The sequence below is a fragment of the Pogona vitticeps genome, chromosome 4, assembly GCF_051106095.1.
Source record: "Pogona vitticeps strain Pit_001003342236 chromosome 4, PviZW2.1, whole genome shotgun sequence".
NCBI lineage: Eukaryota > Metazoa > Chordata > Lepidosauria > Squamata > Agamidae > Pogona > Pogona vitticeps.
In genome coordinates this window covers 104320220-104346194 of record NC_135786.1, presented here as the reverse complement: position 1 = coordinate 104346194, position 25975 = coordinate 104320220, and the positions used below count along the sequence as shown (strand labels likewise).

At 41.1% G+C, this 25975-nt stretch overlaps 2 protein-coding genes and 1 long non-coding RNA gene across 4 annotated transcripts; 2 read left to right on the top strand and 1 right to left on the bottom strand.

Moving 5' to 3' along the window:
* Positions 1–1140: 1140 nt before the first annotated feature.
* Positions 1141–13719, bottom strand: LOC110091710 (complement factor H-related protein 2). 2 transcript variants are annotated; one of them, XM_020815928.3, is made up of 5 exons: positions 13529–13719; positions 10545–10607; positions 8426–8608; positions 7351–7552; positions 1141–4553 (listed from the first exon to the last, which is right to left on the bottom strand). In XM_020815928.3, exons 1-4 carry the CDS (start codon positions 13593–13595, stop codon positions 7356–7358), a joined length of 510 nt encoding a protein of 169 aa, XP_020671587.1. In that variant the 5' UTR covers positions 13596–13719; the 3' UTR covers positions 1141–4553; positions 7351–7355. The 2 variants fall into 2 exon arrangements, with proteins under 2 accessions (XP_020671587.1, XP_020671585.1); XM_020815926.3 differs by having other exon boundaries at positions 1141–4556; positions 13529–13718.
* On the top strand, positions 12149–19626 carry LOC144588835 (uncharacterized). The gene is made up of 2 exons (XR_013544562.1): positions 12149–13015; positions 14589–19626. It is a non-coding gene; the product is annotated as an uncharacterized LOC144588835 (long non-coding RNA).
* Positions 19627–20240: 614 nt separating this feature from the next.
* Positions 20241–24598, top strand: LOC144588834 (uncharacterized). Its single transcript, XM_078392299.1, has 2 exons — positions 20241–20938; positions 20972–24598. The coding sequence occupies exons 1-2, from the start codon at positions 20739–20741 to the stop codon at positions 22599–22601; spliced, it is 1830 nt and encodes a 609-aa protein (XP_078248425.1). The 5' UTR covers positions 20241–20738; the 3' UTR covers positions 22602–24598.
* The last annotated feature ends 1377 nt before the right edge of the window (positions 24599–25975 follow it).

Here is a 25975-nt window from a genome sequence, read left to right as displayed (position 1 = left end):
TAATGTTACATATGCAGTACATGAATTTGGCTCAGATGATTCTGTACTGAATGCTTGGTGTCTAATGGCAGTCAGTGCTGCTCATTGCCATACCAACATGACCTGTCACGACCAGGAGAGACCAGATTCATTGGTATATTGGTTGGAAAAGCCAAGTTACCTAACGGGGGTAGGAAACACTTATCTGCTACATCTGAGCTGTCATGCCTATATAGCTAATATCTGTAATAGTTTGTAATTTATTCTGTCTGCTCTGTGTGCGTGTGCATGTGTGCTTTGTAAGCGGAAGAGATGCCAGGTGGACTGGCCTCTTCCAATGGTGGAAACTGGATTGGGAGACAAGGGCAGTGTTGGTACACAAGTTGGTGCACAAGTGACTTCAAGCAAACACAAATGAATTGATGGCACAGGCCATGAAAAGCTAACATCTGGTGACAGGCAACTAACTAAATATTGGGATCCAGCAATTCTGATATCAAACACACACTACTACTCCTCTATTGCTCTTTTATACTTGTCTGAGGTTGTAAACATGGCTTAACTATTTTGTTGTCTATCCACCACACAATTTCAGACATACAATGTACTGTTGTGATCTACCCTTATTATTGTAGTATATCTCTGAGGTGGTCTCAAATGGACAACCAAAACACTCTGTATGATTTACAAAAGAGTTGCTCCTGATGGTGGACAGTTAAAACTGTTTTATTCATAGAGATACAAATGTTTGCAGATGAAACATGAGGAGGCCAGACTGGTAATATTAGGAGGGTAAGCAAATGGCCTGCATATGAAGTAGAGAAAGTAGGAGCCAGAGAGATTGTCATGCTGAGCATTGAGGGGAGAGATGGATGGCATGGAAGAAGCCAAAGGAAAGACCAACAAAATTGAGAAGAAGGGAATGGAGGTAGACAAGTAACTGAGTGCTCAAGCACACGTGCCAAAAGAATCCTAATTATACGGATTCTTTTCATACCTTTCTTGAATCAATACATTTTTACATGCGTTCATGTGATACATATATTGTTGGACCTGTTTGCATGGCTGTCAGTTCAATTGGTATATTTTGTGCCATCTCATATAAATCAATTTGCCATCCTTTTTCTGGAGGCCCCCGATGCCCAAAAGTTTTTTTAAAAAAAATTCATAGTGATGTATCACTATTTTCCTGTCACTTCCAACTGTTAGTTGATGTGCAATCTGGAGGTATATGTCACCTTCAGCCTTCCTTCCCTTTTTAATTCTCACTTCCCAGTTCCTTTCCCCACTTTCCATTTTCTATCTTGCCTCTTTTCCTTCTCTCTTCCTCCCCCTTTCCCTTCCCTTCTTTATTCACTCATCCCCTTTTCCCTGGTTCCCTGCATATCTCTCCCTCTCTATTCTTGGCTTGCATTTTTCCCCCTTTTGAACAGGCTCGGGAGAGGAAGTGGGTTTTAAAAGACATGCAAAACACTGTAAAGAGCAAGGTTTAAGAAAGAGAGACATCAATACAACACCCCTTTTTTTTCTCCCCTCAAACAATTCAAAGCAGGAAACATCCCTTTCTCTGCTCAAGCCCTCTTTCCATTTTCCTTCCTTACACCTGCAAGGAGGAAGGCTGCCTCCTTCTCAGCAATGCATTCATGTTGTTTTTGTGGCAGTGGTGGTGACTGCTACAAGCAATTTATCAATATCCCTTCAAACAAAATTTAAAGGGTACAAGCACAGTGTCCATGAAGTGGCCACAGAGCCCAGAAACCTGACTCTTTGCAAAGAAAATAAATTTACAGCAATGTCCACACATGCTAAAATGATAAGGATTGAAGTGATACATGATTGGTACATTTTAAAGCAACCCTTTCAGTGAGGTAGAAGGAAAAAGGATAGATTGGCTAAATGATCTTACACATGCATCAGGTGAATGGAAATTTATAAAACAATTCAAATAAAAGCAGAATCAATATTACTGAGTTTCTTTGATTGAGCAATGAGTGATGCAACCAAAAAAGCTAACAGCGACAATGCTTGGAAAATTAAGCTGGCCTGGGAAGAAATGAACAAAACAAGCAAACCACACAATAATGCAGCACAGTAAGCAAGCAACATAATGACACTTGTTTAAAATCAAATTTCAATAATGTCAACCAAATTTCTGTCAAACATCTGTTGCCTGTAGACCACATGGCTACAACCATTTTAATTGTTTAGTGTTTGGCAAGGAACATGGAAGGATTGTGCTAAAAGGAACTGAGATGGAACTCAAAACAAGCAGGACAAGCCTGGTTTGATGTAAAACAGGCCGTCAGATGACCAGCCCTTAATTGGAGAGAGGAATCTTGTGGACATCTCACAAGTCCCAATAATCTGACAGCACAGGCATCACAAGTTTTGAACCCATCCCCTTAAGTGACTCAGAAGTAGCAAGCAAGAGCCACTTTGACACCCAGCTGTCCCCCACTTGGCATTTCTGTTTGGTGCTAGGACAAGGAACTCCACTTCTGGGCTGTCTCTGGAGGCATGCATGGCTTTGGGACTGTCGTGACGCAGTTCAAAATACACCACTTTCTGTCAGGAAACAATGTTCTTAATAACAACCTTAGAACTGCAAAGCTGGAAGGGACCCTATGGATCATCAAGTCCAGACCCTGTCAAAAAGACACAATGGGGAATTGGTCCCAGGTTCTGCTTCTGCAGCCAGATGCCTAAACCACTGAGCTACATGTGGATGATCTAAGTTCTGATATACTGGTGACTATTTTCCCCTTGAGATTTTTCTGCATGAAATTTTGGGAAAACTGGGGAAAAAATTATGCAAAATTATGTTCACTGCTATTGAGCACGTAGCTCCCACACACCCTACCTGATGGATTTTAATGAAAATGCATTAAAACAGATTTGAAGACTGTCAAAACTCAATGGAGGGGTAGTATCTTTTGTGAAATAAGTGTTCTTTAAGAGGAATGTCCCTATTTAAAATTCTATAAAATGCTTTGATGAACAGTCTCCTGAATTTTGAGGACATTTTCACTCCTTAAAGCCAGATGTGTGACTTTTATTTGCCCTTACAAGATAGCTCAGATTGTTCATTTTGGACGGACACGTTATTGTGAGAGTTATTCAGCTTGACATTTCAGCACACTAAGAACTGAACTGCTGCTGTACATAAGCTCCAGCTTCCTCCGTAATCTCATTCCTGAAACAATCCTGGTATCTCACCTAATCCAAACTCTCTTGTTTGTGGTTGTTGTGGGTTTTTCGGGCTCTTTGGTCGTGTTCTGAAAGTTGTTCTTCCTAACGTTTTGCCAGTCTCTGTGGCCGGCATCTTCAGAGGACAGCACTCTCTTGTTTGTCTCACATCACGCTTTGCTCTTAGGTTGTTCTTAATAAGGAGATCCTATAGAAACTCAATTTACATTCTCATTCTACCCATATGATCCACCTCATTCAGCCCATGTGGGATTGTACTGGCTTGTATTAAATTGTGGATATTCAGAATTCCCATTCACTCCAGTGTGTTAAAGCCAGACCTGTGACTTTTATTTGCCCTTACAAGATAGCTCAGATTGTTCATTTTGGACTGACTCATTATCATGCGATTACAGCGTGCAGGGAGAAGATAGGCTGGGGCCACGTCTGGACTGAGGGTCACCAATAGAAGGGGAAGCTTGAGGCCTGGGGGTGGTCAGAGTAAGGCTGGCTGAGGTTGTGCTGTCTATAGGACCACACATCCTTGGGGCGTGGACACAACCCTTTTCATGAGAAAGGGGTCCAGTGAGTCCCAGTTATGCTAATTCCACACTATAGCAGGCCCCTCTCTGTTGGGATCTTGAAAGTATTACATTGATTATTAAAGAATGGCCCTGGTTTACCCCATCACTTTGTGTATTACATCATTATTCTCGGGTGGGAGGGCAAATAGGGTTTTCAAGGCAACATATTTTTATTTAAGTTCTAATCCATGTCTATGGGGCCTTTACATCAAATGTCCATAGAACAACACAGTTCTCGTTAACATATGTAGTAGGATACATGACACTTAATTTTTATTTTTATTGTCATTGTACCTTTGATGCACCTATATCTGACATTTCATCACAGGGAAATGGAAAGAGAAAACAATTCAGGAGGAACCATAGGTAACAGCTGCAATTACACAACTAATGATACAGTGGAACTGAGAGGAAATCTGAGAAAAGGGAGCTAATCAAAAAGAAGGCCCTAGCAAATCTTCATTCATTATGGGATTAGAAAGAAAGCTTATAGGACTGTGAGGATGAAGGGCCGAGAAAAAAAAAGATGCATTAGGAAACTTTTGGCCATCATATGGGAAAAGGGGTGTTGAACTTTGTAGAAAAACAGGGACGTATGGACGATGGATGAGAGGTTCTTGGGAAATAAAGAGATTAAAAGAGTGCTGGGCAATGGCTGCATTTCATACATTGATTTGAAAAAACTCCATGTTCTTGCCTTTAGGGTTCTAGCAAATAATTTTCGAGTGCATGGATCTTCAATATCAATCTTCATTACTGAGTGAAATATATTGGCTGAAAAACTGAATCTTGTCCAATTTCCAGCTGCTGGAAAAAAATAAACAGAAAATCTGAGTTAAAATTACAGTGTAGCCTGGCAGATAATGGGTCTTTTTGTCTAGTGCCATAAAGCAGAGGGAGCTGATAGGAAAATGTGAAAACTTTCATTACAACACACAATGTTAAAAGCATTCTATGATCTGATCATAGTGTAAATAAAAATAACATTGGACATAAAAAATTGAAAGAATAATAACCAACAGGGAAAGTCATTAAAACAGCAGCAGTAAGTTATTAAGAATAATAATCTAGAACTGCAAAGCTAGGATGGAACCTATGGAGTCCAGCTCCTACCAAGGAGGCATAGTGGGGAACTGAACTCCCAAAGACTGAGCTATCCAGCAAGGAGAATAGGAGGGCTTGGTGTTGATGCATCACCAAGTAAGCACTGAAATTTTGCAATCCTCTATATGTGTGGTCACTGAGTCCCTGTAGATTTTAGTTTTGACCTGAATATAATGGATACAGTATTTATTTGATGTAAGCTACTGTGTTCATAAATAAAATGTTTTGGAAAAATGTTCCTGAACAATTTTCAAGGCCTTAACATGTCTTTAGATTCCCTTCCCCTCCAGAGAAAAATGTATCATTATTTTCAGCTAAGTTCCTTAGTTGAAAATATACCATTCAAAGTACCAAATCCTAAACTGTAATGAATTCAGCAGAGAGCTTGCACTACATATTATATATGTATGTGTACATGTTTTAAATATAACATAAGGGACAAATTAGGAACTAAATAGAAAGCAAAGTGCAGAGCAGCTATAATCCTGCATTAAAAACAGTATTTTGAAAAAGGGTCGCTGGAGAAGTTTTGAATGTCTCACAGATTTAGCTGAATTAAATGCATCTTTTTAATCCAACCTGTTTTTTAAATGGAAATTTCATCAAGGATGAGTGCTTATAGGTAAGGGGTAGGTACCAGGCAAGCAGAAGATATATGAACCCATACTTCTTGCTACATTCCTTGGGAAAGCAGGCGACTGCATTGCAGGATTCTGCCGAAACTACAGGCCTTTTAAAAAAATGGAGCAAACCTACCAGTGACTTCTAGTATTATATGATGCCAATATGGCTGCAGTTCTGTTCTGTTTTTTATAGATACACCATATTTCAGGTGGCACAGGCCCACCTACTTTTTACCCACCTAATCGCATGACAGCCTGTTTTGGAAGGTTTTTAACTGTCTTCCTCCAGGCTTCTTCATTCAGCATGTGGGGAAGACAGAAATTCTGAATGCTAGCACTCTGCCCTGTTCAGTCTCGCACCACTAAACCTGGGGGCTGGGGAGTGGGACTGACAGGTTGGAGAAATCCCGGTTCCTCTCCCCTCAGAGCCAGCACTGCCCTTTTTCAGAAATTTGGCTGGATACCAGATTCAAAGAAGAAGTGTCTAAAGAAGTGAACTTGTCCACAAAAGCTCATGTATCAGTCAGTCTTTAAGTTATCACAGCATTTTTTGTCTTTTTTATTTTTGTTTTGTTTTATCTGAGAAACAAACAAAGGTATTGCAACTTGGGTGTGTGTTACAAGGAGGTTGTTGCTGTGACTTATTTACTGCCCCACAGTGCTCTAGCACTCTTTGAGCAGTTTATAATAGAATTATGCAAACAATCATTCGCCCTCCTGAGCAAGCTGGGTACTTATTTTACTGACCTCAGAAGGATGGAAGGCAGAGTTAACCTTGAGCCGGCTACCTGAATTCATCAGGATTAAATTCAGGTTGTGAGCAGAGGACTGACTGCAGGACAGCAACTTAACCTCTGTACCACACCTGTTTGCAGCTAATGAATTTTATCCAAAGTACTGGAAAAGTATAGTTTCAGCCATTCTCAGCCTAAGAGGCTAATTATTTTAATCCCAAAGGTGGGCAAACTTCTATTTACTGGATTTTCAAAATCTTCTGGGCATCTTAAACAATATATTTTGAAAGACAAAAACCATATAGAAGAAACAGGATTTAAGGATGAGCCAAAAATTAAAATATAGGTCAAATGGGTGAGTTTTCTTTTTCTTTCTTTATTTCATTGATAGTTGAGGGATTGTAGTTAACACAATCATACAGAAATTATAGTCACCATCTTAATGTATGTTTTGGCATTTAACAAGCAAAAGAAATTTCAAGATTTGGCATGAGGAAAATGACTTATTATAGCTTAGAATACTCAGGCCATCTGAGAATACCTCAGCTTACTATGATCCATCAAAAATGGACACATTTATAATTCATTATTTTTTAAAAACAATTCAAGCCATCCATCTCTGCTTGGATTAATTTTTCATACAAAAATGTAAAGCAATGGTATCACTTCTATCTTGGAGACAGGATAATAAGCCTCTCTTTATGCAGGTGATGTGGCATTTAAACAAAACAAACCTATTACATCGGACTAAAAATATATAGTGAAGCAGTAAATGGTATGAAGTCTGAAATATTGGAGGCTGAACATAGGAGAAAATACTGCTACCATATAATCTTGTTAAATGCTATGGGGGAATTGAATTCTCTAGACTTTACAATACACTAAGTATTTCTAAGTAATTAGTAATCTAGATTGTTCATTGATTTAGGAGGAGATGGGAGTGCCTCATTAACAGGGACAGAATGATCCATAGAGTCCCTTCCAGCTGTGCAGTTCTAAGATGATGATGATGATACTGCATGTGAGCAAGGGCTGACAGTCTTCCATCATTATTATTGTGATATTGATTTAGCTTTAGCATATGTGATTGGCTTTGGGTTTTGCGTTTGTGCATGCAAGACGGAAACTAGGAGTACTTACTTTTTTTATATACATCTTGGATATACCCATAGCCCCTTTACACATTGTTTTCTAAAGGGTGGTGATGATGGATCTTTAAAAAACCCTGGTTTACACTCAAATTCCATCCAGTAATCCGATGCTCTCATGGAAGTTGATTTAGTTATTGACTTCAGCTGGATATTGTTACGCCCCATGCCAGATTCATCTGCTCTACAGGTTTCTGAAGGAAAGCACATAAAATTTGTCTTTTGTGAATCAAGCCAACACTTTCAATACATGTATTTAAGTGAGGTAACAGGAATCATGACTTGTTGCAAACCCACTGTGGCTTGGAGTCCGTGGCAACATTCATCTATTAAGAGAACTGACATAGTCTAACTGCTACATCCATCTTGTAGCAGTGTGATGGTAACTGCAACAATGCCCAATGTCTAAAAGGTCCAACCTTAAAGTTTAAATTTCACAATAATATATGAAATAAACCTTAGAGCAGAGACTTAGAACAACGACCTCCTACCCAAAGACTAGAAACATTCGATGCAAAACATGGTATTCTGCTTTTAATCCTCAATCTGACTATATTTGTGAGTCTGATTGCTAAGGCACATGTCTCTGAAATCCCACCCAGTATGAAAAGAAAAATGGGTTACTATTAGGTAAGACAGTCTTGTTGATATCTAGCTGATGATTACTTAAAGATGGCTTGTATGTATGTCATTCTATACACATGGGAACCTTTGCAAAAGATACAAATAAAGGCAGAGAGAATTTCAGCTATAACAAAATATCTTCTCCTCCTCCCCACCATCACAATATCTCTTGCAATTGAGAGAAAGGTAGAATTTTTAAAAAGTAAATAAATATACCACTTTCTGGTTTTAATGGTCCTTAAAAATTTTTAAAGAGAACCCAGTGTAAAATGGTCCTTTAAAGAGTAAGAAAACACATCACTCCTGTCTAGGCTCCAGTGGAAAAGGAAGAAATCAGGTGTCGTAAGTGCTATACCTACTTTTTGTGCTGCTTAAGTGCCCTTCCACTATAACAGGGGCATTGTGCTTCCTAAATCAAGAGAGTGTTGCGGATTAGCACTTACGAAGACATCTGGGCACGCCTCTCCACTGACCATCAATGCATCGTGCAATTGGAGTGCCTTCCATTACATACAGTCTGTAGCACTGATATACCACAATTGAACCTGATAAATATTGTTGTGCTTGATGGGCGATGAGCATTGCATTATCAATGGCAGGTGGAGGACCACAGTTTTCTGGTATCTCTGTAATGAAAGTATTGAATACTGTATACTCAGGAAAAGGAAACACACACAAAATTACAAAGTAGTCTGAAAATGAAAGCAAATCAAACTAACTCTTTAACTGCATTGTGTGGTAGGTACAGCCTCAGCCAACATCTCATGTTCCATCACCAGTTTCCAGTCATAATGGGTCCCATCTTCTTACTCATTATGCTGACATATTACAACTTTGGGAGATAAATTGTCCCAACTTCAGAAATCATTATAGACATTATCAGTTGTACATTGAATTGCATGCCTCAGTGTGCAATTAATAATGTCTGTGGTGGTTTCTTGGGGCAATTCACCTCCAAAGGTTAAGCCATTTGTGTAGCCACATAAGAAGATTTTGTTGAACAACACACTTCTTTGGAGAGCTCAAACATATAGTGTAGTGGCTCCCAACTTTGAACAACCTTGGTATTCTTCAACTGCAGTTCTCAGAAGTCTTCATTGACAGCTGTGCTGGCCGGGATTTCTGGGAATTCATACATACTCAGTAAGCTGTAAAACCCCCCCATACCCAACATTTTAAATGCACTAACTTGTGGATGTGTATCAAGATGTATGCTGCCACAAAAGCAAAATGTTACAGCTACATGAAGATATCACATGAAGATACATTACAGCTAGCCTGTTAAATTTTTCATAACAAGGAAATACAATAGGACTCTCATATCGAAGGGATCAGTATCTGGTGATTCACTTATCTACACTCTCAAAATATTAAAAATATTAAAAGAAAAATCCTAGAAATATATTGAACCAACCCCCTGAGGATCTGGGAGTTCTGTTGTATAGCACTTTCAACTCATCTTTTGAAAGTGTGCTTCTCTTGCGCTAGAAGCAAAACCAGGTTGCATCCAGACTGAGAGAGTAGGTCCATTTGAAATCAATGTTCTTCAGTTATTTTGTTGTTGTTGTTTAGTCGTTAAGTCATGTCCGACTCTTTGTAACCGCATGGACCAGAGCACACCAGGCCCTCCTGTCTTCCACTGCCTCCCGGAGTTGGGTCAAATTCATGTTGGTAGCTTCGGTGACACTGTCCAACCATCTCGTCCTCTGTCATCCCTTCTCCTCTTGCCCTTACACTTTCCCAACATCAGGGTCTTTTCCAGGGAGTCTTCTCTTCTCATCAGATGCCCAGAGTATTGGAGCCTCCGCTTCAGGATCTGTCCTTCCAGTGAGCACTCAGGGTTGATTTCCTTTAGAATGGATAGGTTTGTTCTCCTTGAAGTCCAGGGGGCTCCCAAGAGCCTCCTCCAGAACCACAATTCAAAAGCATCAATTCTTCAGTGGTCAGCCTTCTTTATGGTCCAGCTCTCTTCAGTTATACCCATCATTAAAAAGTGCCATTGATTTCAGTGGATCTGTCCTAAATACAGTGAAGTCTGGCTCCAACCCATAAGTGTCCACAGCAGCCTTGAAAAGGATATTTTATGCTCCTTGGAAGAGTTGTCCCTCTCCTAACATAACAAAGACAAAATATTTTCATGACAGTAGCAATGTGGTATTCTCCTAGTTGAGCTTGGCCCTTTGCCCTCACAGTCTTACAGCCCTGCCAGTCTCTAAGCATATAAATATATAAACATTTGAATATGGAGAATTTCAACCAACGTGATGTTGTCAGGCAATTTTAGAAGCAAATAGAAAAACTAGTGTGAACATTTAGCTTTGATTTAAGAATGCAAGGAATATATTCTGGCTACATACCATTTGTCATTTCATTTAATCAACATGAGACCTACATTTATTCCAAAGTATCAATGGGGATGAGCACCGCGCCTCAGAGTCGGACACAACTGAACTAAATGTCAAGGGGAACCTTTACCTTTACCTATAATTAGTTTCCTAAAAATAATTTGTGCTAGGATTGTGTTCCTGTTTTTGTTTTAAGTAGGAGAGTTCTAGATCTTACCTGTATCAGTCAGGAGGTTCACAAGACCATCAAGAGTTACTTGTCCCTGTTGATATACTGGGACTGAAATAGAAAGATAGGGCATGTGAAAAAGGTAATAAGCTGCCATATCATCCACCCTTTAAGAAAAACAAAACACCACAGCATGGTTTCGTATTAAAATCAGTAGTAAACTATTTACTTCTACTTTGATGATCCCTGTCATTTTCCTAGGGGTGAGAATGAACAACTTCTTCCCTGTCCCTTTGTCCTGTGGAAAGAAAAAGTAATGATTTCACATTATCATTCTTTGAGAACAGGAGTATGTGCTCCTTTGACTGCACCCACAGTGCACTATTCACAATAGTCTGCCTTCTGAAAAAGGTGGTAAAAGTTGAAGAATAGAAGCATAAGAGTCAATGTGTGTGATAGTCTCTGTCTGTGAGGATCTCCACGGGAAGCCTGTTAAAAAAACCCTATGAGACCCATAAGCCCTTGTAGATGCCACAGAGCTTAGTCCTATCTACTCATTTCCCTTGTTTTCTTCATAGGATAAAATGTCTATGGGAGTCTGAATTTTTCACCTGTAAGAACTTGAAAACACCTGTCAAAACTGATTATTTTTAATAATTATTAAAGCCCCCAGACATCTGTCTGAGGAATTCCTGCAGACTTCTAGGAGCTATCATCCACAAAATATAAAAATCTCATGCCTAGTCTATATTATGTGCTTCAAGTACAGAAAATAAGATCTTATCAAAAAACCCTCCAATTCTTGACTTCTGGGGTCTGAGCCTAAACCTTCCCAGAAAGCAAATTCCCCTCTGGCATTGGATGTATTGCTGCCACTACTCAAATGCAGTATTTCACATCTAGAACTGAGGGAGTATTTGAGATTTCCTTCCTCTAAACCAATGGTTCCCAACTTTGGGTCCCCAGATGTTCTTGGACTAAAGAAGCCTTCACTACTAGCTTTGCTGGCTAGGATTTTGGGGAGTTACAGTCCAAAAACATCTGGGAACCCAAGGCTGGGGAGCCACTGCTCTAAACAGCTCCCACACTGTATTCCTCCTTCCCTTTCCTGCAGAGAGAGGGAGTGGAGCCTAGTTGTTGAACACAGTTGTCAAACCAAATATTGAGTTCACTTAGCCACAACTCTTGCTGTTTTAAGCATGCACCACAAATGCTCTCTTTCAGAACATTCATGAAGAAAATTACATTTGTTGTGGAACTGCTGTGTTGTTAGATGCTACAATCAACTGCAGATTGTAAAAACACAGTGAGTTACAAACCTAAGAGGCAGCTGAAAGTTAGAAAAAGAGAGCAAGAAAATGCTTCTACTAACACAAGGATTCCTCACAATAGAGACAAAGTAACAAAATAAAGATTGTTGTTGTTGTTGTTGTTGTTGTTGTTGTTGTTGTTGTTGTTGTTGTTCTTCTTCTTCTTCTTCTTCTTCTTCTTCTTCTTCTTCTTCTTCTTCTTCTTATTATTATTATTATTATTATTATTATTATTATTATTATTATTATTATTATTATTATTATTATTATTATTATTATTATTATTATTATTATTATTATTATTATTCACATTTCTCCCAACAAGGGACCCAAGGTGGCTATAATAACTCCCTATTATTCCCCATTATTTCTAGCTACAACATCTAGGTCCACACACAGTTGTTTAATCACCAGAAATACCAGAAGTATTCTCTGACAAAGACTCAAGTCCTGTTGCTTAGTCATGACCAGAATAGGCCCATTGAATCAAGGGCGATTTGGTGAGTCAGCCTTTCCATAATTCCTGATTTAATAGGCCTATTCTACGTGCAATTTACTATGATAAGAAAGAGGATTTCAGTCAATACCTGTCAGGATTGTTGGGTCTGAAGGCAACAGCTGAAGTTTCAGGGAATGCCTGGATCTTTTGGGTTTGGGGGGACTGGAAAATCTTAGGGCAGGTGGCACTGGAGAAGAAAGTCTGACCCCCCTCCTCCTTTCTGAGATGTTTTTAAAGCCTTCTCCATCCCCATCTAGCTAGAGCTAGGAGTCTCTGCTGTAATGTCCACAATCATGCCTGCTTCCCTTCTGGCTTTTTGTATGGACAGAACAACGTCACTCTAGCAGTTCACATCCTCATCCCAAATTGTTGACAGCACATCAACATGGCGGAGTTGAGGCTTTTCACAAATGACTTCAGCAACTGTCCTTGCAAAGGTCTTTCACCTTCTTTAGTTCCACAAGATTAATGATCTACTCTTAGCCAGACTGCAAAGCCAGACATTCATTTTTCTTTGTTGGAGGCACAGAGGCAGATTATGAGGTAACTCTTTGCAGAAAAAAAACATAGGTACATAGTCCTAGTAACCCTCTCTCTCCCAAGCTGCTTCAGAAGGCTGGTGAATTCTTCTCAGCAGGTTTTCAGTGCCACAGAGGGCTACAGTGGGGGGAAAAAGAGAGGAAGTGAATCCCAGTTCTCCCACAAAATTGGTATTTCACCATAAAATGAGGATTTTACATGTTCTCTCTGTGAAGGGGGTTGGGCAATGTAAACTCTTGTTTATTAATAGAAGTACTGAGAACTATTCAGAATTAATAGAACTACTTAAGAGCTTTATGTCCCTTATATGTGAGCATGCCAAAAGTAGAAAGATAGGAATCTTTTGAGGAAGGGTACCGCCAAAGTAAGTGTATTGTCTCCAACATTGGAGAAGTTCCTGAGAACTCAGAAACGAAGTATAAATGAAGGCAATGTGTGGTTCCATATGCATGCTTCCTGTTTTTCTTAAGCATGTTTCCCCTGAAGCCAGAGGTCTCTTTTAGCTGACAGGAATAATATCCACTTTACAACAACATAATGGCTGCAGTTTTCTAGAATCTGAATTAAGGTTCTTAGGGCTGCAGCCTTAAAGAACTCAAGTAAATAACTAACAATGATAGACATAACATTGGTTCAATGATGCATGATAATTGTTTGCAGCAGTTTAGAATTAGATGACTTACCTTGTTGTGCAGTGCAACACATCCATAGCAGAAGCAGAGCAAAACAGCATAGCAAGCGGAATGCCATCACAGAACTTTGTGAAAAGAGCTCTGCTTTTCTGAAAGATTTCTGCTGGGTTTTCTCTTAACACTCAGCTCGGTGTACTTTGCCTGTCCTAACTGTTGTGAGGAATGATCTTACTTGGGCTTTTTCCTTAACAATTGCTCCCCCTTTAGTCCTGTTGCAACACACATGAATACCTGTTTCGGGGCCAGAGAAATATTCAAACAATGTACAGTAGTTACCTGATTAGTGGTGTCTTTTCCAAAACTTGGGAAAGTTGCCTTTTTTGAACTATGCCACCCAGATTCTCACAGGTGTGTGTAGAACTCTGGGAACTGTAGTCCAAAAAGGTAACTTTTCGGAGCTCTGTTCTTTTATGACAGCTTTTGGTTTGTCTTGTTTTACACAAATGATAAATTTCATCTAGTCTAACAAATGTCAACATTGTTGGTTTTCGAGATATCAGTGTTAAATCCATTTTAAAATTTTATTTACTCGAAATATATACTGTATATCCCACCTTTCTCCTACAAACTGGTTGCAGGAAACCCATTTTTCCTTGGCATGGACTCTTCGAAGGGTTTTAAATGAGATTTTTTTACTAAACCGGAGGTTCTCAATCTTGGTAACCAAGGTGTTCTTGGACTGCAGTTCCCAGAAGCCTTCACCACCAGCTGTGCTGCCTCAAGTTTCTGGGAGTTGCAGTCCAAGAACACCCAAGTTACCCAAGATTGGGAACCACTGTACTAGGCCACTGGTTCTTAACCTTGGGTTACTCAGGAGTTTTGGACTGCAACTCCCAGAAGCCTTCACCACCAACTGTCCTGGCTGGGGTTTCTGGGAGTTGCAGTTCAAAAACATCCGAGTAACAAAGGTTAAGAACCACTGTACTAGGCCATCAGGATGACTTATTCACTGAATTTTAGATGGGCTTCAGATATCATGATCTGCCACACTTAACAAGCTTGTTTTTTCATTCCATTGTTTTACCATTGCTTCTTTTTTTTCATATTACAGAAAATCTGTTAAGAAGAAAACAATTGAAAAATTGCCTTTCAGTCTTATAATGGTGAGATGAAGAAAACTCCCATCTGGAAACACTTTTTAGTTTCGTGCCCTGTTCTCAACAACTCCAAAGACAATGCAACAGCATTGTAGCTTGATCCACATATGGTAATGAAAAGCTTCTGTTGATAGTAGTTGTTAAGGGCTCAGGCAAATATCAGGATCCCCACCTTCTAATAACTGACGATGCTATCAATTGATTAACTGAGCAGTGATGGGAATTTTTGCTGCAACTTGAATAAACATGGGGATGCTGTGGGATAAGAAAGAACCTGAGATTTTAAAAAAAGAATCCTCATAAATGCAAGAGAAAGTGGGTGACTTTGAGTGCTTAACTTTCTAAAGGTCTGAGGCTTGAATCTCGATTCAGTGAATCATATTTGTGGTGCTGCACCAGGGCTTATACCACCTCCGTTTATCTAAAAGGCTCTTCACCCTTAATACCTATTTCTCAGACCCATTAACACAACCTTCTTCATCCTGGGAATCACCACAAGTACTGAATTTAATCAGTGCAGAGGGATAAAATTCCATTTGGCTCACATTTCTGCACCAAATAATAAAACAAGTTTTATAAATGGGATAGAACGATTTTTAGAAAATGTAGTATGGGAGAAATCAAACCTGATAGATTTATCCACGTCTGTGTTCAACAGAGTCTGCACATGATCACAGGCATTTCATCCTCCAGAAACAGGCTGACATCCGTAACTGGCATCACAGGGCAGTTGGCAGAGAACCAGTTCTCTAGCATACCCCATCCAGCAGTTACCTTTGCCTTTCCACATCTGTGAGTTTCCATTTTGATGTCCTGCAGTGCTCTGGAGAAATGCTATGCTGGGCAGTCTAGAGCAGTGGTTCCCAACCTTGAGTCCTTAGATGTTCTTTGACTACAATTCCCAGAAATCCACGCCAGCAAAGCTAATGGTGAAGGCTTCTGGGAGCTTTAGTCCAAGAACACCTAAGGACCCAAGGCTGGAAGTGACTCCTTTACAGCACTGTGATAAAGTAAGATGTCTGCTCTCAGCTAACCTTTGAGTGCTACTGTTGCTTTCAAATAATGATTTGGGAAATTGCACAGGAATGAGCTCAGTTGGCACTTATATGGGAGACAGCCAGAGATTTCTGTGTGGCTCTAGAGAATTCTGCCTGGCAGTTGGTGATGACAAGTTTGCATTAGATGGGATAATGGTTTGATTCAGTAAATGACGGCTTTCTATGATGCTTGTTGGGATGCAGAGAGATAACCACAGTGCTCTGGTTTCCAAGGTCATTGTTTGTGTCTATGCACCTGTATGCCTGTTGTGTGTGTAAATGTATAGTTGTCCTCTCCTACAACCGATGCCAGAGAAAAATGAGAATAATTAGAGCAACTCTAATATTTACCTCAACATTTCTAAAGTTCAGAGTGGACTCTCCATACATTATCATTTACCAACTAAATGAACAAATAAATAAGGCTTTAGGGACCAACACCTGATTTTAGCTTATGCATAAACCGGGTATCTTGGGAGGAAGAGATGAGGAGCCAAAGAATGTCTGAAACAAAACCCTTGGGTTGAGGCATTTGCGGAGAGTATGTGTCAAGAAAGTTGGGGGAAACCTGCGGCTATTCAAGTCTTCTTAGTTTGCAGCTCCTAACAATCCAACAGCATGGCTGACAATAAGGGACCATGAGAGTTGCATCCCAACTTTCTCTGGAAAGAAAGACCATATGCTTTCCATTCATAGCTTAACAAATTAAAGTGTAAAACCTTTCTGCTTTCTTGGAGCATTACAGAAAAAATTGACCAGTCTCAGTCAAACAGACTGAATTGGCTCAAAAACCCTCACAGGTTTAGCTTCCAAGTAAAACTGTTTTAATAAAAACAATTTTAAAAAAAGCTTTCAGCAAGGGAAACATGTCCTGTCATCTTCAGGATTACAAACAGCATTGAATACAGTAAATGTTTTGTGATATAATTGCATTGAGTGTATAGCGCTGTATGCTATGTAGTTAGTAAGCTGGTTTTTAAATTGTTTTTATTAAAACAGTTTTACTTAGAAGCTAAACCTGTGAAATTAGAGTGTCCTGATTATATCATCCCACTCAGTGTTTTTATGGTTTTGAGAAAAAGAGTGATACACATTAATAATATGTCTGTGCTCAAAATAAGTTGTAAAATTTGTAATATCTACTTCTTTCTTGATCAGTTTGATAGGAATTAAGTTTTTAGAAAGCTAAACAAAAATATTAGCCCTATAAATACAACCCCAAGCCCTTAGAAGTAATATTTATTTAGCATTTATACTTTTAAAAATAGGAAAATATACTATATACACACATAAACTCACAGACAACTATAAAATAATGCCCTTCGATAAATGCTGCATAAAAAGACACAAAATACCTTATTACAAGTGACCTTTATTCCCAAATACATGTTAGAATTGATATTCTATTTTTCTATTTGGTATTCTGTTCCTATGACAACTAACCTCCAAAGTTAATTTATTACTTTGACTTAAACTGTGACCTTCTTCTTCTTTGTTGATCTTGTTCTTGCTGATTAAATAGTGGCCCCTAATTGAACTGATATCTGTTTATCAGGGATTGACATATATATCTGTCTAGCTATCATTTGCAGATATAATATTAGCTCACATTGGATGAAATCTTGTTGCTTAGTGTAGTTAGTCATGCTAGAGTATTCCCATTTCAATCAATGGCACTTACAGAGGAGTTGATTCACCAAATCACCACTGATTCAATGAGCCCACTAAGCAACAGGAGTTAAGCCAATTATAGTGTGAACTTACATCATTTTTAAATCATGTTTTTTTCCATGATTAAAATTGTGCATTTCTGCCCACAGATATAAGAAAAGGGTAGCATCTGAGATCTGTTCCAACCATGTTGATTTACTTTTCAGCAGTCATATTAGCACATTTACATTTAACAAGAATTAAATGCTAAAGGAGTTAATGGTTTTTCTGGGTTTTTCGGGCTCTTTGGACGTGTTCTGAAGGTTGTTCTTCCTAACGTTTCGCCAGTCTCTGTGGCCGGCATCTTCAGAGGACAGCAACCTGTGCTCTGGTGTAGTTGGCTTGGGAGTGCAGTATTTATGACTGTGAGATAGGCTTTTGTCTTTTTCTGTAGATGGGTGATTAGTGTATATTGTTGTGGGTGTATTGTTGTGCTAAGGAGAAGAGATTATCTGTTCCTGTGGTTGATGAGTGTCATTAGCTGGTCTTTTGTGTGTAGTGATCCCCTGTTCTTGTGGCTGGGTAGAGTTTGTTGACCTACACAAAAACTCCAACCACCACCCACAGCAAAAAAGAGGCATAATCAAAACACTGGTAGACCGTGCAAATCGGAATTGTGAAGCTCAGTTTCTCAGCACTGAACTCAACCATCTGAATTGGGCCCTACAGGCAAATGGCTACTCCAAAAATGAAATCACAAGAGCCATCAAACCAAGAAAACAACACGGAACTGAAGAAGAAAAACAGCCACCCACAAATAAAGTATTTCTGCCGTACATCAAAGGGGTCACAGACCGCATGGGGAAACTTTTGAAAAAACACAACCTACAAACAATATTCAAGCCCACCACAAAAATACAACAAATGTTACGGTCAGCAAAGGACAGAAGGGACCCCCTCACTACCGCAGGAGTATACCGGATACCTTGCAGTTGTGGCCAGATATATATTGGAACCACAAAATGAAGCATCCACACCAGAATCAAAGAACATGAGAGACACTGCAGACTAAAACAACCAGAAAAATCTGCAGTAGCTGAACGTGCCCTGAAACAAACTGGACATGAAATTCTATTTCAAAATACTGAAACACTGGACAACACCAGCAATCATTACGTCAGACTGCACAGGGAAGCCATTGAAATCCACAAGCACCAGCACAGTTTCAACAAAAAAGAGGAAAGTATGAAGCTCAACAAAACTTGGCTCCCGGCTCTCAAAATTACAACGTGCAAAAGGTCAACGAACTCTACCCAGCCACAAGGACAGGGGATCACTACACACAAAAGACCAACTAATGACACTCACCAACCACAGGAACAGATAATCTCTTCTCCTTAGCACAACAATACACCCACAACAAATCACCCATCTACAGAAAAAGATAAAAGCCTATGTCACAGCCATAAATACTGCACTCCCAAGCCAACTACACCAGAGCACAGGGTGCTGTCCTCTGAAGATGCCGGCCACAGAGACTGCTGAAACATCAGGAAGAACAACCTTCAGAACATGGCCAAAGAGCCCAAAAAACCCAGAACAACCATTAGATCCCGGCTGCGAAAGCCTTCACGAATATACTAAAGGAGTTAGTTTATTTGCTCTGCTACTAATAAATCCTGGTTTGTTTGTTTTAAGCCATTCAGGTTCAGAGCAATGGTAACACAGAGGGATGACCCTAGCACTAAGCAAAATGAAATAACTCCCTTAGGGAGGTTTTCAGGATTGACTGATTGATTGACTTGATTTGATTTTTATATCTGGCTACCAAGGCGCTCTGGGGAGTTCACAACAAATGTAAGAACAGTCAACAGCTTTAAATGAACATAAAATACACATCAAAATAATATCAAGAAACAAAATTGAAATAAACATTATGACTTAAAAAACATAATAAACCTATATATGAGGGTGGCAAATTATTGGTTGGTTACTTAATTACTTCTTTGGGGATGACTCTAACACACAGCAGCTTTCTTTGTCTCCTATATTTGCATTTCTTGTGTCCATGAAATGTTTTGGATTATGATACCTTCACTTCTTTCATGCTTTCTCTGGAAAGAACAAATTATTCTGCAAAAAACATATACCATTCATGATTTGCTAATTATAGTCAGTTGAATAAGCAAATACCATTGGTTTAAAATAGTTCCCCCAGTGTCTACACAGCTGAATGATGCAATTTTGATCTCCTGACTGAAACTACTAGATTAATGGTATTTCTTTAGGATTTCCCCTCTCCCCCCCCAAGAAAAATAAATCAGAAAGTAGTGCATATATTTCATATAACACTCATAACCTTGAATCATTGATTGAGACCTGAGGAAGGCTGACAGCATAATCTGTATAACCAAGGAAAGCTCTGATTCAGTCTTGCCTTAGGCAAACCACCGTTCCCATCTTATATTCCTATCTGCAATATGAGAGTGTTACATACAGCACTGATGTTACCTGTCTGTCATGGGTTTGGAGGGAAAGTTCCATCCTATGGGGAGTGGAAGGCGGGACATCAGGGGGAGGAGCTGTACTGTATATATATGTGGAGCTTGTGTGGAGAAGTTTAGAAGGAGGAGTGGGAGTATGTGTGTGTGACTGAGTACAACTGTGTGTCAGTTAGTACATACCTGATAGGTTCAGGTTTCTATATGGGTAGCCAGAACTGATAGGTTCAGGGTCTGTGCTTTACTTTAAAGTGTTCTGTGTGAACCAATCTGTTGTATGGGTATGATTGAGACTAAGCCACGTTACATTATTCTATTTACCTGATCCTTTTGTTTTCCCTGTTTGTTATTTAAGTAAACCTTGTTCTTTTATTTAGTAAAATCCATTCCTGGTCTGTGTGACTCCTTATAGGGAATGGTTGGTGGCAGCTTAGCTAAAGGGTGGTATATCCCAGTAGGTCTGGGGTTGCTACATTGATTGGTGTCCAGCGTGTGGGATACGACTGGTCCAGTTGTCCAGTGGTCCAGCAAAGCCTTGGCAAGTGTGCCCAGAGCAAGGGGGGTCTAGTCAGGGAAAATCTGAGAGCGCGTAGGTAATCTTCTAGGCTTACCTCACGGGGAGGTATGCTAGTGGAAGAACGTGCCAACTCAGATTGGGGAGACTAGATTAGGGAGCTCTGAGGCAACCCGTTTTGGCGGGAAAGGGCTGAGGCAAAGCTGCGTGAAGTAACAGTGATCTAGCCTGTCTGCTGAGAGGCCTAGCAGAGGGGGTGGATTCTGCCTGGCAACAGTTGCAAGTTAGTGCTGAAGGAACAGCAGCAATCTATAGAAGGCTGTTTCTGAGGCAAAAGGAAAAAAGTCGTCGCTTTATTTTGAGGCTTGACTTTTGAAGGCAGCCTGTTCGGGGGGGGGGATTATGCCCTTGACTCGAAGCCAAATGGCAGAAATGGGTGAAGTGAGAGAGCCACAGGTAGACCAAGGTTCTGAGGAGGAATTTGGCTCAGTGCAGGATGAGAGCACGGGAGAACAGAACCCAGAACTCAGAAAAATGCTCCTAGCCCAACAGCATGAACTGAGGGTGAGGGAAATGGAGGAAAGGGAAAGAGAGAAACAAAGGCAATTTGAAATAGAAAGGGAAGAGAAACAAAGACAATTTGAATTAGAGAGAGAGAAAATTGCTCTGGAAAAAGAAAGGATGGCGTTTGAGTTAAGAAAATTGGAAATGATGAACCAGAACAATAATAACAATAGAGATTCTGAGGTGGGCCAATTGTCTAAAACTGACTTGAAGAAATTCCCTGTGTACAACAAGGGAGATTGCCCTGAGGTGTTCTTTTCCCTCGTGGAAAGAGCGTTTGTGGACTTCTCAGTAAGGGAAACTGAGAAGATGACCATCATGCGATCTTTAATCAGTGGCAGCCTGGCAGAAGTCTATGCAGAGATGCCAGTGGAGCTGCTGAAAGACTTCGCTGAGTTTAAAAAACTGGTGTTTGCCAGACATGGGATAAATGCGGAACAGCTGAGGCAAAGATTCAGGTCACTCACAAAGAAACCAGAGCAGACTTTTACCCAAGTGGGGGCCCAACTGGTGAGGCTGCTAGAGAAATGGCTGTCTCAGGAGGGGACAGAGACCTTCCAGCAGCTCAAAGACCTGATAGCGCTGGAACAGTTTTATTCAGTCCTGCATGGGGAACTGAAGTTCCAGGTGAGGGAGAGGAAACCGAAATCTGTGACAGAGGCGGCAGAGATCGCAGATTTTATTTACCAAATAAGAAAGCCCTTAGGTGCTGAGGGAAAATCTGTAGGTAAACCCAAAGAAACCTACAGCAGGTACTCTCAGGGACCAGGGAAAAACCAGCAAGGGGGAGGGGCCCATGTTGAAGGGAAGCCCTCAGACATGAAACCACAAAGACCTCAGATTTTGGAGGGAAAACCAAAACCAGATGAGAAAGACTCAAAATACAGCAGAAAATGTTATTTCTGTCAAGGAAAAGGCCATCTAATCTCAGAGTGTGAGAAATTAAAGCAGCTAAAGGGAAATTTGCCTCATGATTTGAGTGGAACCAAGCCAAAAGTTGTGTTCTGTGTCCAGACAGAGCAAAGCTCCTTGCCATTGAGGGAGCCTGTTACCATGGCTACTCAATCTGGAACAGTTACATCTGCTGATCAGGCTGGGGAAAATGGTCCTCTGGTGGAGGTCAAGCGCTGCTTACTAGTGAGAACAGATTCACAATTGTTTGAGACCGCAGGGGTGGACGTAGGAATACTTGACCATCAGTATAGGGGGCTGAGGGATACTTGTTCCCAGGTGACCCTGTGCCATCCAGACATTATTCCTAGGGAGTATATAATCCCAAATGAGAGCCTAAAGGTGGCAGGGATTGAGGGGCAGGTGATCTCACTGCCAGTAGCTGAGGTACCTGTGAGCTTTCAAGGCTGGAGGGGAGTTTGGCGGCTAGCGATTTCATCGACTCTGCCAGCAGCCGTGCTCGTGGGAAATGACCTGGCTGAACATGTGAAACGGGTGCTAGTGATTACACGCTCACAAGCCACCACAGGGACAGTTCAGGGGGGTACTATCGAGCCCGAGACGGAAGCAGATGAGGGTAGTCCCGAAGCTGTGGTGGAAACCTTAACCACAGACAGCAAATTTGGCCAAGAGCAAAAGGCAGATGCCACTCTCCAAAAGTGTTTTGAACAGGTGACAGACACCCAGCTAACACCCAAACCACAGCGAGATTTCGTGAGAAAAAGGGAATTTTATATAGAGAGACTCTGATGAATATCTCAAAAGGGGGAGATGAGATCAGAAGTCAGCTAGTGGTACCTGAAAAGTATCGCCCCATGATCTTACAAAGGGGGCACTCTGACATGTTTGCTGCGCACTTAGGAGTGAACAAAACACAGCAGAGAATCACACAAAATTTTTACTGGCCTGAAATAGGGAAGCAGATCAAGGAGTTCTGTAAACAATGTGATGTGTGTCAGAGGCAGGGGAATAACCGTGACAGGACCAAAGCGAAGTTGTGCCCTTTGCCTGTGATTGACACCCCGTTCAAATGTATAGGAGTGGATATTGTGGGACCTTTGCCCAAGGCCACAAAGAGGGGGAACCGGTTCATCCTCACCATTGTGGACCATGCCACGAGGTACCCCGAAGCCATTCCCTTGACTAACATTGAAACTAACACAGTGGCAGATGCCTTGGTGGGGTATATGTCCAGGATGGGATTTGCCTCAGAAATAATCACAGATTTGGGCGCATCGTTTACATCAAAGCTCATGAAACGGTTATGGCAAATCTGTGGAATTAAGCACAAGGAAACCACTGCATATCACCCCGAAAGTAATGGGTTAACGGAAAAGTTCAATGGGACTCTGATGTGCATGATTAGGGCTTACTTGGCAGAGAATCCAAACAATTGGGACCAGAAGCTGCAATCCCTTTTGTTTGCTTATCGGTCAGTGCCCCAAGCCAGTACTGGGTTCAGTCCGTTTGAACTTTTGTTTGGGAGAAGGGTGAAAGGTCCACTTGATTTAATCAAACAAAATTGGGAGCAGATCACCCAGGATGACCCACAAGACGTTGTGACATATATAGACTCTTTAATGAATGACCTAAAGAGAAACCTAGAGCTAGCAGCAGAAAACCTGCAAGCTCAGAAGGTCAGACAGAAAACCTGGTATGACCAGAAAGCCAGGGAGAGGCACTTTAACCCAGGGGAGGAAGTGCTTTGGCTTAGGCCCTGCAAAGAGAACAAACTGCAGCTCAAATGGGCAGGACCATACAGGGTCATTTCCAAGATGTCGGATCTGAACTACCTTATAGAGCAGGAGGAACACCAAGCAAGGAGGGTGGTACATGTGAATGCCCTAAAACCCTACTACAGAGGGGAACAGAGGGTTTTATTTGCAATAAAAGCAGCTGAGAGTGAGGAAGCTGAATTACCCTTCTGGGAGGGTAGAGGGGAAGTAAAATACAACCCAGATGAGGTAAAGATCAGTCCTGCACTCACCCAAAACCAGCAGCAAGAACTAAAAGTGCTGCTCACCAAATATCAAAAGGTGTTTTCAAATAAGCCGGGGATAGTGAAGGGAGTGATGCATCGGATCCACACAGGGGATGCACCCCCACAAGCAGTATCCCCATACCGAGTGACGGGACCCTATAGGGACAAGGTGCGGAAGGAGCTGGACGAGATGCTTAGGGAGAACATAATCGTCCCCTCTTCTAGTCCTTGGTCCTCTCCGATAGTCCTAGTGGACAAGCCTGATGGGAGCATTAGGTTTTGTGTAGATTACCGGAAATTAAACCGCGTAACCACTCCTGATGCCTACCCAATGCCCAGGCTAGACAACCTGATTGAAACCATAGGGGGTTGTCGGTTCATTTCATCATTGGACCTAGTAAAGGGATACTGGCAATTAAGGATTGATCCCAGGGATCAAGAAAAGACCGCATTTTGCAGCCCTTTTGGTCTCTATGAGTTTAGAGTCCTGAGTTTTGGTCTCAGAAATGCACCAGCCACATTCCAAAGGCTGATGGACCAGACCTTAGCAGGGCTCAGTGACTTTACTGTGGCCTACATTGACGATATAGGGATCTTCAGCAATACCTGGGAAGATCACCTGAAACACCTGGAGATAGTGCTGCAGAGGTTAAGTGCAGCAGGGCTAACAGTAAAGGCAAGCAAGTGTCAGCTGGGTAGCCCAGAAATAAAATACTTGGGTCACATAGTAGGGGGAGGAGTGATCAAACCCCTAGAGGCCAAGATAGAAGCCGTTCGTGATTGGCCCAGACCCAACACCAAGAAAAAAATCAAATCATTTCTTGGGTTGGTGGGCTACTACAGAAAGTTCATCCCGAGGTTTAGCGAGATAGCGACTCCGCTGACCGATCTGACGCGGAAGAAGACTGATGACCGCATCCCGTGGACCAGCGACTGTGAGGAGGCGTTCCGGAGGTTGAAGGAGGCGCTCATCAATTATCCAGTGCTGCGTGCTCCAGACTTCGACCGGGAGTTCATCATCTACACCGATGCGTCTAACAGCGGGGTAGGAGCAGTTCTTTGCCAGGAGGATGAAAATGGTGACCAGCATCCAGTGTCCTACCTGAGTAGGAAACTCCAGAAAGGTGAGAGACATTTGGCAACCGTGGAAAAGGAGTGCCTGGCCATAGTATACGCGATTCAGAAGGCCAAACCTTACATCTGGGGAAGACATTTTGTTCTGTGCACTGACCACTCACCACTGCAGTGGTTAAAGACAATGAAAACCCATAATAGTAAACTTATGAGGTGGGCTTTAAACCTGCAAGATTTTGACTTTGAAGTGAAGGTGGTCAGAGGGTCAAAGAACTGTGTTGCTGACGCCTTGTCAAGAAGACCCGAAGAATGAAGACGGCGAAGAAACCATGGACTATGTATATATGTTGGTGACCAAAAGTTAAATGTACTTGTTTATTAAACATGCTTGGTTTGTATTAATAAAGGTGACTTAATGTATTGTAAATGTTAATGTTTAAATGCCTAATTGATATGTTTAACCTAGAGTGTAAGTATGGGATTGTATGTTATTGTATAATTGTTTTGTGTTTTGATCCTGGTTGTTTTTTTGGAGAAAAGCACTTTAGCTTTCCCCCTACAAAACAACTTATAAAGAGGGGAGGTGTTACATACAGCACTGATGTTACCTGTCTGTCATGGGTTTGGAGGGAAAGTTCCATCCTATGGGGAGTGGAAGGCGGGACATCAGGGGGAGGAGCTGTACTGTATATATATGTGGAGCTTGTGTGGAGAAGTTTAGAAGGAGGAGTGGGAGTATGTGTGTGTGACTGAGTACAACTGTGTGTCAGTTAGTACATACCTGATAGGTTCAGGTTTCTATATGGGTAGCCAGAACTGATAGGTTCAGGGTCTGTGCTTTACTTTAAAGTGTTCTGTGTGAACCAATCTGTTGTATGGGTATGATTGAGACTAAGCCACGTTACATTATTCTATTTACCTGATCCTTTTGTTTTCCCTGTTTGTTATTTAAATAAACCTTGTTCTTTTATTTAGTAAAATCCATTCCTGGTCTGTGTGACTCCTTATAGGGAATGGTTGGTGGCAGCTTAGCTAAAGGGTGGTATATCCCAGTAGGTCTGGGGTTGCT